The sequence below is a fragment of the Myotis daubentonii genome, chromosome 3 (assembly GCF_963259705.1).
Source record: "Myotis daubentonii chromosome 3, mMyoDau2.1, whole genome shotgun sequence".
In the NCBI taxonomy this organism is placed as follows: Eukaryota; Metazoa; Chordata; class Mammalia; order Chiroptera; family Vespertilionidae; genus Myotis; species Myotis daubentonii.
The window spans coordinates 39,374,113-39,388,470 of NC_081842.1; the positions used below are offsets into that span (position 1 = coordinate 39,374,113).

Here is a 14,358-nt window from a genome sequence, read left to right on the forward strand (position 1 = left end):
TTTTCACTGCAGTTGTTTTCAGAGAAATCAAATTGTGAGAATCTGTCTTCTCTCAGGGATCAGGAGCCCTTTGGTCTTGTCCCAGGCCCCTGTGTTTGTGACTTGTAGATGAGCCTGAAATGCCCCAAGAGAGGAAAGAAGAGGTGCTGAAGCAGAGAAGAGGACAGATTACCAGAGGAATGTGTACTGGAGGGGAGAGAGCGGAGGGGGGTCAGAGCCATGTGGCGGGAATGCCTTTTCACAGGGCCACCACCACCACCACCAGTGCTACGAATACTAATGTTGCAGGTGCTAATGAAAGGCCAGGCTCTTGCTGTACATGCACTGAGGCTCAGAAACCTTTCTTAAAGTTACCAAGCCAGTGAGTGGGAGAGCTGGGCTTTCCACCCAGCAGTCCGGCCCCTGAGTCTGTGCGTGTGACCCCTGCACTAGCCTGCGTGCCTAACAGCTGTTCCAGTCCTTGTGTCAGCCACTCATGCCTCTGTGTGTAGCTGGTGGTGAGTAGATGACAAAGGGGATGCTTAATGTTTGCAGAATCACCAGGTAGCCCAGTCACTTGGATTTCCCACCTCTGCTTACATCTTGGGGTTATTTCTAGAATATATACTTTCTGGTATTAAGCTGGTCTGCTGCAGTCCAAGGTGAAATCCAGTTTTTATATGTGCATGCTTAGTACACTTTTTCATCTGTACAAAGGTTTGCAGTGTTTGTTTTGGGCATTGCCATTTTTACTTACATTTTTGAGTTAATTTTAAAAATTAACTTGTGTCTGTGTTAGATAACACCTCCTATCAAAAGATACCTTTTCTTCTTCAAAAAGGTTTTTGTGCATTCTAAGACAGTGCTTTCACACATTTCAGTGCTGAATACTCTAATTTGTTTCTCCTTCGGAAGATAACATGTTTTAGACAATTCTGTGTTCTGAACAAACTGCGCTTCTTAAGGGGCAGTTCATTTGATGGCCCATCTAAGTAATCCTTGAAACATAGTTGCTGGCCTCTGTTTTTCATAAACATAAGATAACCAGTGTTCTACTTGGAGGTGACGTAATTTTAGCCAAAACTCAGACCTTTGTTTTTTACTAACCTCCATTTTCCTGGGTTGGGGAAATGTAACATTTTTAACTCACCATCTGAAATATGAAACATAGCTAGGGGAATGCCCTCTGTTCCTTTAGCCTAGGACAGTGGTCGGCAAACTGCGGCTCGGCAAACCACGGCTCGCGAGCCACATGTGGCTCTTTGGCCCCTTGAGTGTGGCTCTTCCACAAAATACCGGCTCTTCTGCAAAATACCGACTTCTGCCCATGGGCCACGAAGTTTCAATCGCACTGTATGTGCGCGCCCGCACGTGGTATTTTGTGGAAGAGCCACACTCAAGGGGTCAAAGAGCCACATGTGGCTCGCGAGCCGCGGTTTGCTGACCACGGGCCTAGGAGATTTGGGAGTTGGATCTGGGTTGAGAACTACTGGTCCAGGGTTTAAGTGTAAAAGTTTGAATCAACAGATGGCATGCACGTGTGTACTGGGGACAGGCTGAGATGGGCCTATTTTTGTTTCATTCCTGTGGTCTTACAACGTAGATATCTGAACAGGCGTTGCTTTGAAGTGATGCAAAGCCTCAGTTGTGCTGCCTGCGTGTTGAGTTAGCATTAGGCTCGGGGATATGAGTGGATAGCGTCCAGCTGCCTTCATGTGCCGTGTTCATCAGAAAGTCCCGCGTAAGCATTGGGGAAACATTCTGAACACCAGAGTCCTCGCTGTAATTTTAGCTCAACTGTTTCCCAATTGCTGATGGAGAAAGTAATACAGTACCCTGTCAGTACAACAGGTGCCTTAGGTGGTTGCTGTGTTGGAGGGCACCTGGGCTCCCTCTCACACAGTTGGTTGTCAGGACTAACCTTTCCTTTAGGTGTCCGAGGCCGGCTCACAGTGAGGGTGTGCGCATGTCTGACTCCTGGTCAGTTCTGGTCTCTCCCTCTCATCTTGTGCAGTGATAGGTCCACAGGGGGACACTCGGGTGATGTCACCAACCCACTGCCAACCAGGAAACCTTTTTTTTTTAACTTAGGTATTTGGTTCTTGTTTTGGCTTTTAGTTTCTCGTAAGAAAGAAACCTCCTTGTCCAGAGCCTGACCTTGAAAAGAAGTTTATTTGAATTCGCAAAAATACACAGAAGTAGAGAGTGAAGATAATAAATCACCGTTCTGCCAGTCTGGTTTCATCAACCCCCCTAAACTTAGCTCTTTCCTCCCCTTTTTCCTCTCCTTTCCCCGAAGTATTTTAACACAAAATCCAAGCATCCTCCCTTTCACCTGTAAATATTCAGTATGCATTTATAACTAGAATACTTTCTTTTTTATTTTAAACATACATATCAGGTTAAAATTTTAACATGTTAGAAGCATATCTAGATTTTCCCCTGCAATATCAAAGACGTCTCCTTTAAGTCCCCCCTTCTCTTCCTGCATGCTACTGATTTGTTGAAGGAGCTGGATCGCTTACCAGGGTTCCTCTAAGGAACGCTTCCTTGAGCTATTGTTTAGCTTGTGTTTCTTATAAGCTGGAAGTTTAATTAGATTCAGGCTCAACTTTTTTACTGACTTTCTAATATACAAGCTCTGAAGTGAACACAGTAATAGTGGAGGCTTTGGGGGCCTGTGAGATCTCCCTTCTGAAATCAGAGATATCGCAGGTGTGGGGTGTGGTGCAGCGGGACAGGGCTGGCAGATCATCAAGGCAGTCAGTGTGGAGTAGCTGAGTTTGAGCTAAAATGCTCAAACCCAGCCGTGAGAGCCAGGAGCTGGTCTGCAGTGTGACGTGGAAAGGGAGAGGTACCGTTTCTCTGGCTAGGAAGCTTTTTCAAATAGTTCCTCAGTGATTCTCAGTCCTCAAGCTATCCACTTGCCCATTGAACAGAGGATTAAGAAAGGTCAGTCGAGGGAAAAGAAATGAAATGGGCACAGAAAGAGAAGAGTCGTGGGAGGGGAATGAATGAGGCTGGACCTCAGTTCATGCTGAGTGTCTGGGGTTTCCCGGACTTCTCACCAGGGTCTCTGTCGAAAGGTCTCCTCCCAGCCGTATGACCCTCTGGTGGTACCGAGCAGCAGGCAGCCTTTCAGAATTCACTGACTTGTTGAACCTTCTAAAGCAGCTGCTTTTGGGGGCACTGGCTGCCACATGAGGCATGAAGCACAGCCTGTGAGAGGTGACACCGTCAGGAGCAGGCCGTGAGTGCACGCTCACGGGAGCACCCACACAGGAACGCACACTGCGAAAGCTTCATTCACAGTGGAGCTTCCACCCTGCTGGGAGTGGGGGTAATGGCTGGATGGCCTGGGATGTTGGCCCCAGCGGTGCGTGGGCTTGAAGAGGGATTACCCAGAGTCAGATACATATTGTGCTGTTGTTTCCACTGGTAAGATGGACTCTGGGTCATCAGAGATGAGAACTAGTCACTTGTATGCAGGAAGTGGTATTAGGACGAGAGAGAGAGACAGAGAGAGACAGAGAGAGACAGAGAGAGAGAGACTGACTTTTCTAGCTCTGATCCTGGGCCAGTTACTTAACACCTCTTTGCCTCAGTTTCCTCACCTGTCAAGTGGAAAAAATAATACTAATATTAATCACCTTATGAAGTTGGGTGAATGAAGCAAGATACGCATACAAAGGGCTCAGCACTATGCCCGGACCTGGTAAGTATTCATCCAAGTACAGTGGGGCCTTGACTTACGAGTGTCCCGACTAACGAGTTTTTCGAGATACGAGCCGTCTCTCGGCAGATTTTTTGCTTTGAGTTGTGAGCTAAAATTCGGGTTACGAGCCAGCTTCAGATACCCCGCTGCTAGTTGGTGCAGCGAACGTCACAGTGAACGCCACAACATCAGCCCAGCATCACGTGTCATTGTAATGGTGAAAATTGATTTGACATACGAGTAATTTGAGTTACGAGCTCCGTCACAGAACGAATTAAACTCGTAAGTCAAGGCTCCACTGTACATAAAACAGTGTCTGACATTTCATAGCACTCAGTAAATTTCTATTGAATGAATGAATGCTAGCCATTATGCATAAAGATAAGGATTATTTCTGCATGCTTGTGTTGGCTGATACTATGGAGATCTACATCAGCCTAGTGAGTGAGGAAAGTTACAACTGTCATAGAATTTTTAGGAGGTGCATATACAGGTAGTAAAACTAATTATCCGGTATAAATTGGCCTTCACATATCACTGGAGGCACATCGAAGCCATGTGTGTGAGCTGGTCATTTAAGTACAGGTTCCAGGTCCTCAGAATTCTCTGATTTCTGCTGTTCAAGGTCCCTGCAGTTTTCTTTCCCATTCATTATAGATCTGTGTGTTGTCTGTCAGCGCTTGGAGCGCAGAATCCCCAGTAGTGCTCTGCAGGAAGTAGGTGCTCAGTAAATATTGGATGACTAGAGCAGGTACAGTTTTGCCAGACAGGAAACCCACTTGAGTTTTATTAGAAACATTGCTTAGAACATGCACGTTGGAGATATTTTTATATGCAGAGCCCACTCCTTGGCCGATGGCTATGGGAGTTCTTCCATCACCTGTTGCATCTGACTGTGTGATTGAGTACACCCATCATGGCCTCCACATCCCAGGCATTGACAAGGGTCCGGGAGATCTCAAAGAAATGTGGACACGGCCTCTGCCTGTCAGATTGCAGTCAGATGGGCCAGAGCAGGCTGAAAGTGGAAGGAAATGGGGGGCTTTGTGCCCTGTGCCTTGTGATGGCCAGCGTGACAAGTTCTCTGGACTTCAGAGGAGGAGAACGTCGCCTGGAAGCTGAGCATGTGGTAGTTTTGAGAAGTGGATAGACAACAGCCACACGTTTGCAGAAAGCTCATGCAGGGTGAGGTTTGTGTCCCTGAGACCTACTGTGTGCTACAGCTACCAGGTTTGCTACAGAGAGCCTGGACCTGCATCAGAACTGGGAGTTCATCCTGGTTCTGCCCTTTGTTAGCTGGTTAATAGTCTGGTTGTAAGACCACTTGCATGGAAAGGCCTCCCTGGCACGCCTCTGCCAGTCTCAGTTTCCCTAGCTATAAAATGGGATAACAGTTGTACCTCCTTTGTAGGTTTATTGTACTGCATGAAGTGACATGTAGCCCCATTATTGGATGGGTTGAACTTGGAGGGGACTCAGGAAATGGTGTTTTCATGAGCCCACCTCCATCCTCAAGGCGAAGTGGACTCTCCCCACTTTGCCTCTTCAGAGCAGCTCAGGCAGATCGCCTGGATTTCCCATGATTTCCTGCACATCACCAGCATTACACAGTCTAGTTCGCATCAAAGTCAGTTTAAAGCTTCTCCCCTGCCTCCACCCTCCCACTCAGGAGTCTCAGAAACCAGCGTGCAGCAGGGTCATCATTGGCACCTTCTGGCATTTTTTAAAATTGTTTAAAGTATTACATATGTCTCCTTTCTCCCCCAATTGTCCACCCCCCCGCCACTCCTGCCCCCCAGGACAAGCCCCCACTGCCTCAGTGTCCATGTCCATGTCCATTGGTTATGCTAATATGCATGCATACAAGTCTTTTGGTTGATCTCGTACCACCCCCTCTGCCCCCCAACCCCTGCCTCAGACGGTCTGATCAGTGTTTCTTAGTCTCCAGATCTATTTTTGTTCATCAGTTTATGTTGTTCGTTCTATCCCACATATGAGCGAGATCATGTATGTGGCCCTCTGGCATTTTTGTCCTTGCTCCGCCTCTGTGCTTCCTGCCTCCTCCTCTGGCCCCTCAGAGCCAGGACCAAGGGCTGGGAGATGAGCAGAAAGGCAGGGCCTCTCCCTGAGCTGTGCCCTTGGCTCCCTCTAGCTCCCTGTGACTCCTGTCATGGCCGCCCTTTGGGTGCGGCACATTAGTCGTTCTTTAGAGATGCCTCCAACCACCCCCTCAGGGGCCTCCATGAGGACCTTTCCCGATGCCCTGTCCAGCTGACCCTGTAACCCCCACCGCCTCCTGCCCCGCGGCTCCTTGGCCAGCTGGCCTCCCGTCATCCTACTCAGTGTCCTTTCTGGAGGAGCCTGGCTGCCTTCTGCGCTGTCCTTTGAGCCCCTGGGGAAGTTCACACATCCTTGTCCTGCCAAGTTGTCCCGCCCCTCCCTCTCCCACTCTGCCAGGTCCGTCTGCTTCCCTAGGTGAGGGGCACGCTCCTGGCAACTCCCTGCGCTCCACTCCAGAAACAGCCCCGGGCAGCCCTGCAGGGGGCGCAGTGCCATTTCCTTCCCTGGCAGGTGCCCCAGTCTCTACCAGGGCTTCTCTCATATCCCCTCATGGGGAGCGAAGAAGATGCCGCAGCGCTTTCCCCCCTAACGCATCCCTCGCCTGCTCTGTGCAGTGGGCTGGAACGACAGTGTGGCCACCAGTCCTGTGAGGATGGGCCCAGGGCCTCCTCTCTTACTAGTAGGAAGTGGGATATTCATCATGGCTTCAGTTTGCCCTCTGCAGGAAGGGTCCCGTCCTGTTCTCATATCAGGTCCGGAGCGCAGGGCCAGGTGGGTACCAAACATCCCGTGCCCGGGGCCTGCTCACTGAGCTTCTGTGGGCCTCCTTTTCTCACCTGCAAATGCGGGTTTATGCTAATCCCCACTCTGCCAGCCACTTAGCGCTGTTACTGTGTATACAAGGATTGTGAGCTGCTTTTATTTTTTATGTATTGTAGCCTCAGCAGAATGGGATCTCTCCACGCATGTTTAAGGCCTTTGTAAGCAAGAGTCATCCGGAATTCTCCTCCAACAGACAGCAGGATGCCCAGGAGTTCTTCCTGCACCTGGTGAATCTGGTAGAGGTGAGTAAGCCACCTTCAGAAATGCTCAGCAGGGCGGTAAGACGTGTGCCCGCTCCCCTCCCTAAATCTCTCACTGCCCAGGCTCCACCAGCCACCAGATGGAGAGCTCCCCCTGTCCTGTTTCCTAGGTGCTGGTGGATCTCCTGTTCTCCTTTTAATTGGTACGTGTTGTAGGCGTGTTTATCAGTTATTTCACTCACCATTCTTTCTCCTTCCTTGGTGACGAAGCTTCTTGAGAATCCTGTGTGGTAGTTGCTGTCCTCCTGCCACCACTCAGAGATGGCCCAACTTTGCTCACAGCAGAGTTGAGTCACGTTAAATGCTGTGATTTTCAAAAGCTGCTAAGAATTCATGATTAAAGGTCCCCCCCCCCCCGTTGAAACAGCCCCCCCCCATTACAAATATGTTCTTTATGGAAAATACAGGAAGGCACAAAGGAGAAAATCAAAATAAAAAATCACCTGTAATACCAGCCTACCAAGAGCCAGTGTTAACATTTGAGTGTCTGACCCACAGGCATTTTCCAGGTGCATTTAGAATCGTGCTGTTGCTAAGCAACGGTTTCCACTTAACCTGCTGTGATCGCTTTGCCATCTCATTCGTATTTGAATTTAGCGTGATTTCTTTTTTATTTGTATATAATTTACAGAAATGCGTGTTATAATGATACAGATGGCCTTGGTTTTCCCAGGGCGGTCCTTTAGCTTTGCCCCTTTCTCTTTAGTTTGGCTCCCTCATGCCCTTTCTTCTAACTCCATTCAGGTCAGTCCCTCTCCCATGACTTTTAACTGCTGCTTAATATTAATTCACAGGAGGAGTCATACTTTATTAAGCCAGCCCCCCATTTGGGGCTTCTGATAAACACCAGTGTTTTGCTTTTAAGGCACTCTGGTGAAGGGACGTCCCAGAGGGGCTGTGTCATAACATCGTTTGATGTTTACATCAGAGCTATATTTGATTTTATGCTAATTTTTATTTATGGCTTAATATTCACAAATCCACTAACCTGGTGTAATCTAACCTTCAGAGGAACCGCATTGGCTCAGAAAATCCAAGTGACGTTTTCCGGTTTTTGGTGGAAGAACGCATTCAGTGCTGTCAGACCCGAAAAGTTCGCTACACGGAGAGGGTGGATTACCTGATGCAGTTACCTGTGGCCATGGAGGCAGCAACCAACAAAGGTGATGGCTCCAGAGGGGGAAATCAGCAGTGGGCTTCTTCCGGCGCGAGAAGCCTGGAAGCAGAGGTCATATGAATTAGTCGCCTCGCAGTTCTGCTGGGCGGAAACCCGGCCCAGTTGGTCTGGTTTGCATGTCTCTTTCCATCTTTTCCTCGGTCGCCACGTAATTGCCTTTCAGAGAATCAAATGTGTCACAGATTTTTGTGGAGGGCTATGGATGGGACTTATTTCAGTGCCTATAAATTTGACCAACTGTTTGGCTTGGAGTCAGCTTCATTCTGGGGAAGGTATTTGTAAGTACACATGTGGAAAAGTCTTTAACGGTTTGATCACTCATAAGCTGTGCTATGAAGTCTGAAGGAAATGATCAGAGTTGCATTTTTTAAAAAAAATCTTTATTGTTGAAAGTATTACACATGCCCTCTTTTCCCCCCCCATTGACCCCCTCCAGCCCGCCTCCGTCCCCCGCCCCAGGCCTTCACCACCCTGTTGTCTGTGTCCATGGGTTATGCACATATGCCTATAAGGCCTTTGGTTGATTACCTCCCGCCTCCTCTCCCTCCGAGATTCCACACTCTAGAACTGCATTTTTTGATGTGAGACATTCAAGCAGCAGCCTCTTGATATAGTCTCTTGATATAATCCAGCTTTGGCATCCAAGTTTTCTGGGACCTGTTATAGATGATGAAGTGTTACAGGCGCCAGGCCCATTGGAGGGGCCTCCAGGCTTTGGAGGCAGGAAGAAGGCAGAGATATTGGGGTCTGAGGGGCAGGTTCCTTCAGGCTGTCTAATCTGGTTCTCCCCAAGCAGAATAGACACATGATATTACTTAGAATTAACTTATTAGAAGCAGAAAAAGGCAAAGTATGTGCTAGGTTGCCTCTTTTCTATGAATGGGTCATTTCTGTGAAGTCCAACAGCTTCATGTGTATTCCTTTCCCCCCTCATTTTTTGGGGGGCGGGGGTGGTGGTCACTTTATTGTGCTAATTGGAAAGTGATGATTCTGGCGGTTTCAAGGCAAAATGGCTTCCATTTTCTATAAGGTCCTGCAGCTTGTGACCCGTTTTTACAGTTTTATCCTTTATAAGGCTAGAAATGAGGGTGAGGGCATGCGGTTTGTTTCCTTTTTAGAACGAGGCTTCGTTGCTTTCTCTTGCCGACCTCGGGGATACTGACTCACATGTTCTGCTCAGTTCTGTGATCCTGTCTGACTCGCTGTTTATAATTTGTGAGTGGTAATTATTTTGTTCAAAAAGGAGACTGATCATTTAGCCTCTGGACGTTGAGAATATCCAACGCCAACATCCTAGATATAAGTACATTGTAAACTGATGTTGGACTGGGAGATGAATTTTAAAATCATAGTCAGGCCCGGGTGCAGTGGCTCAGTGGTTGAGCGTCAACCTTTGAACCAGGAGGTTACAGTTTGATTCCCGGTCAGGGCACATGCCCAGGTTTCGGGCTCAATCCCCCATCGTGCAGGAGGCAGCCGATCAATGATTCTCTCTCATCATTGATGCTTCTATCTCTCGTTCCCTCTCACTTCCTCTCTGGAAAAAAAAATCAGTCAGATGTGTTTAAGAAAATACCTAAGTACATACTAGTATGTATGCCTAAAAATAGAATCAGGAATGATTTTTTTTTTTTTTAACACAAAAGGAAGTCCCAGAAAGGCCCATTCAAAATCTACATAACATTTTGACTTGCAGGTGTTTTCCAAGAGCTGATCTGCTGACCTTGGGAAGTTCACAGTGTGCTCACTTCTTTTTTCCTTGGTGTTTAACCACTCAGCAGGGATAGTGTAGAAAGGCTTTCTGGGTTGGTTACTCTACTGTCTGAGGTGTTGAGTAACCTGACCCGGGAGTTGTCTTGGCAATGTCAATACCACAGGCTGTGTGCTGTGGGTAACTGTGGTCCTTATGGCTCCTTTTGCTCCTTGGCCCACACCCTCTATGACCTCTAATCATTGAGAAGGGCCTGGGAAGAGGTGAGCCCTTGGGTTCTTTTCAGTGTGAAATTCTCTGTGTGAAGACTTTTGATGGGAGTTTGGCGTTTGGGTAAACCAGCCTTGACCTCTGGACAAATGCCAGACCAGGTTCGAGCATCACTTACATCGCACACATGGTCTAAACCTCTCATCTAGGCCAGAGTTCACAGTTCCCTCCTGTCAGTCTCAAAGGGGAACAGGCAAAAAAATATGAATGGCTTGATGCAGCCTGTCAGCGCTACTATAAAGACACCCCAAGAACAAGCGTTCTGCAAGCTTTTCCCATCTGTGAAGGGCAGTAAGTGAGCAACCCTGCCCCAGTCCAGTAGCCTTCCCCTAAGGTTGTCCAAAAGGGGTGTTTTCCATTTTGAGAAGATAAGACCGATTGCAAAGACCTTAATTTTCTTGCTCTTTTTCTCAGATGAACTGATCGCCTATGAGTTAACGAGAAGGGAAGCAGAAGCAAACAGAAGACCCCTTCCTGAGTTGGTTCGTGCCAAGATACCATTTAGTGCCTGCCTCCAGGCCTTTTCTGAACCAGAAAACGTGGATGATTTCTGGAGCAGTGCCCTACAGGCAAAGTCTGCGGGTGTGAAGTAAGTGTGTGTGTGTGTATGTGTGTGTGTGTATGCATGCGTGCACATGTGTGTGCTTATTGGTGGTGGTGGATAGGGAAACGGCCTTGAGAGATGGGAACAGGGGTAAGGGAGAGGTCGTAGGGTATTGTATGAGTCTGCGCATGCTTGCTTATGTGTGGTGAGACAGGATTATGATTCACACAACCTTGGATGTTATACACCTCACTTGTGTGTGAGACCTGTGCAATAAAGCAGGCATATACTCTATATATTATGTGCTAGGGAGGGAATGCTTTCTTTTTTGAAAAGCAAGGTTGTGGTTTATCCTTTATTAAGAATTTGCTTTTTTTTTTTTTTTTTTGCCAAGAGTGTGTGGCCAAGAACCTTCTCCCCCATGACGAGAGTGATACGAATGAAATTGCAAAAATACGTATGACTGTCTCTAATGTTTAAACTCCACTGTTATAGATTTTCATCCATAATTAGATATTTGGCTTAAACTTGGTTGACTGTCTTCCTACGTGGAGGCCAGGGGTCTCAGGGCCCCTCGAAGTGGCCATCGAGGCTCCTGAGTGTGTTCAGATGAGCTGCTCGGGACTGAGGCGGGAGGTGTTCTAGGTCCACATTGTCAGCCTCGTCAGCTACATAAACGTTTCTTTCTTTAGTTGACACCTTAGTTAATTTTATACAGTGAAATCCTTGCTGACACACGTTATGTAATTGGAAAAAGAGTAGGTATAGAGGCAAAAATGAGAGGAAATCTGAAAGTCTGACTCTGGAGTTCCCCTACTTTAAATTTTTTTTGGCCATTTTTATTCTAGGCTATGTTTGAGCTCTAGTTGATGGAACGGGGAGTGGAATATGGTAGAGCTACTGCTGGCTGTTTTTATCTCAACCTCACCTAGCAGTCAAACCTAAGTCACTTATTCTCCGTGACAACCATCTCTCAGGATTTCTGACCTCATATATCAAAAATGGAAAAACAGAAAGAATTTATTTCAAAAGCTAAAAAAGGCCATATTTTAAAAAAATAACTAAAAAAGCGTTCTTCATATCCAAATGAGAATGAGTAATAGTTCATTCAGTTATCAATTATCCATTGCAGCATAAGTTTTCATCCTAGGATTGCTCAGTTTTGGGGTGTGTGTGTGTGTGTGTGTGTGTGTGTGTGTGCCTGTCTTGCAGATAACAGTTGTTATGTCAAACATTGGTATTCACTGCATTGCAACTTGGAGACAGCTTTGGGCAGTTAGGTATCTATACATGATAGTAGTGGCAGAAACAATTTCTTTAGTTATTTCCCCCCAGCTTTACTGACATATAATTGACATATTATATTGTGTAAGTTTAAGGTGTACAACATGTTGACTTGATTTTTTTCTCCTTTTTCTTTAAGTATTGACAAAAGGCTGAAGATTCCTCAAATAATTATCCTTTTCTCTTGGCGCTTTAATTCTGACTCTGTGTGGGAGGTGGAAGTGATCCAGGCAGGGCCCGGCTGCCGGGGTCCAACCCCAGCAGGTCCAGGGGTCCCCAAAGGTGTGGACGGAGTCGGCGAAGAAGGAACGATACAGAGATAACGTTCAGTTGATCATCATAGCCGGGTTCGCTTGTCAGGGTCTCCAGCCAGGTTCTGTACAGGTACTCCAGTCAGGTTCAGTGTCCAGGTTCCAGTCAGGTTCTCCTGCCAATCTCTGTAGTCAGGTTCAGTCCAGGATCCCTTGCCATGTTCTCCCGCTAGGCTCTGTCTCTAGGCTCCGAGGCCAGTCCCTCTCCAGGATCCTCCGGCATGCTCTCTCCAGCGAAGTTCTTCTGTCTCTAGAGAACGTTCTGTGTAGGTTCTGTGCCTAGGCTCTGTCTCTCTTGGTCCTGTCTTCCAAGCCCTGTGTTCTCGATTCTGTGTTCTGAATTCTGAGTTCTGAGTCTTTCTGTCTTGTTACAACTGTATTTATACCAGTTGATTTAATCCTATCAATCTCTATTACAAAGGTTAGGGCGTTTCTTATCTCCATTCCAGGGAGAAAAGATTATGTAGTTTAAGCATGATTGTTCGTAGTTAAAGGGATTAATTACCCGCCTGGCACTTAGTTGAGGGATTTTATTCCCTCCCTAACTTCAGGGGAAAATCCCTACCTGGGGATTCAACCTTTCTCGGAGAGGTGACTTTGGTTAAAACACAGCGCCAAGAAGGTGAGCAAACATATTAAGAACCTGATGCCATATATGCCAGGTCCCTTGAAACAGCAAGGATGGACCGGCTCCCGGCAAATTCCCCCTTTTTTATTTTTTAAAAGCAAGCATTAAAAAGAAAAACCTGAAACGCTCTCTTGTATCCATTTTAAGAGTAGGATTGGCGCTTTCTGCTATTACCTGAGTCCTGATCTATCACCCCAGGGAGAGCTTGCCAATCCTGCACTTTCCCGGGGTGGAAAGGCTGCAGTGGGGTTAAGGATAAGGCTCCTTGGGCCTACCTTCTCCCATGCCATTACATTTACCTTTCCTTCCTCAGAAAAGCATGGACGTATTTCTTGTATAAAATGTTCCGTCTGACTGGGAGTAACCTTAATTCCTCTGCTAACAAGCATATATGTTAAAAGATCAATACGGAGTCTTTTTTCTTTAGACTCAGTATGGCACATCTTCTTAATCTAAAGATCAATACAGAGTCTTCTTTCTTTGGACTCAGTATGGCACATCTTCTCAATCTAAGAATCAATACAGAGTCTTCTTTCTTTGGACTCAGTATGGCACATCTTCTCAATCTAAGTTCTGTACTATCCACCTTCTTACCCTACTTATCCTCTGTAGGGGGGTCTGTAGCACCCTGGTGGAGTCCTATCCGTCCCGAGTGTGGGGGTTCTCAATGGGGGGAGGGGGCTTACCTAGGGGAATCCTGTTCCAGGGGTTCCCAAAGGTGTGGACGGAGTCGGCGAAGACTATCCACCCTCTTCCTACGGTGGAGTCTGATCCGTCCCGAGTGTGGGGTTCTCAATGAGGGGGGGGCTTACCTAAGGGAATCCTGTTCCAGGCATTCCCAAAGGTGTGGACGGAGTTGGCGAAGACTATCCACCCTCTTCCTACGGTGGAGTCCGATCTGTCCCGAGTGCGGGGCGCTTACTTAGGGGTCCCTGTTCGGGCGCCATATGCCGGGGTCCAACCCCAGCAGGTCCAGGGGTCCCCAAAGGCGTGGACGGAGTCGGCGAAGAAGGAATGACACGGACACAGCGTTCAGTTGATCAGCAGCCTAGCCAGGATCTCTAGCCAAGTTCTGGTCTCGATCTCCAGAGAGGTTCTGCTGCTGTTTATTGCCTTGTTACATCCGTATTTATACCAGTTGATTTTAATCCTGTCAATTTCTATTACAAAGGTTAGGGCGTTTCTTATCTCCATTCCAGGGAGAAAAGATTATGTAGTTTAAGCATGATTGTTCGTAGTTAAAGGGATTAATTACCCGCCTGGCACTTAGTTGAGGGATTTTATTCCCTCCCTAACTTCAGGGGAAAATCCCTACCTGGGGATTCAACCTTTCTCGGAGAGGTGACTTTGGTTAAAACACAGCGCCAAGAAGGTGAGCAAACATATTAAGAACCTGATGCCATATATGCCAGGTCCCTTGAAACAGCAAGGATGGACCGGCTCCCGGCACCCGGCAGCCTAGGAAGCCCTCAGCTCAGGTGTGAGCTGCAGAGTGTTCTTCAGAAAAGTGGATTCGAGTCTTAGAAGCACAGGGTGTGACGTCCTTCCTGGGCCTGCAGGAAGGAGACTCTGAACACTCGGAAAAGGCCCACCTTT

General features: G+C 47.4%; 1 protein-coding gene across 2 annotated transcripts in view; it reads left to right on the forward strand.

The window, feature by feature from the left end:
* Positions 1-14,358, forward strand: part of USP13 (ubiquitin specific peptidase 13) — a 113,241-nt gene that overhangs the window by 65,986 nt on the left and 32,897 nt on the right. For both annotated transcript variants that reach the window (XM_059687101.1, XM_059687102.1), the window contains exons 11-13: positions 6,694-6,819; positions 7,847-8,000; positions 10,410-10,584. In XM_059687101.1, coding sequence (XP_059543084.1) covers positions 6,694-6,819; positions 7,847-8,000; positions 10,410-10,584 — 455 coding nt within the window. The remainder of the gene's footprint in view (positions 1-6,693; positions 6,820-7,846; positions 8,001-10,409; positions 10,585-14,358) is intronic.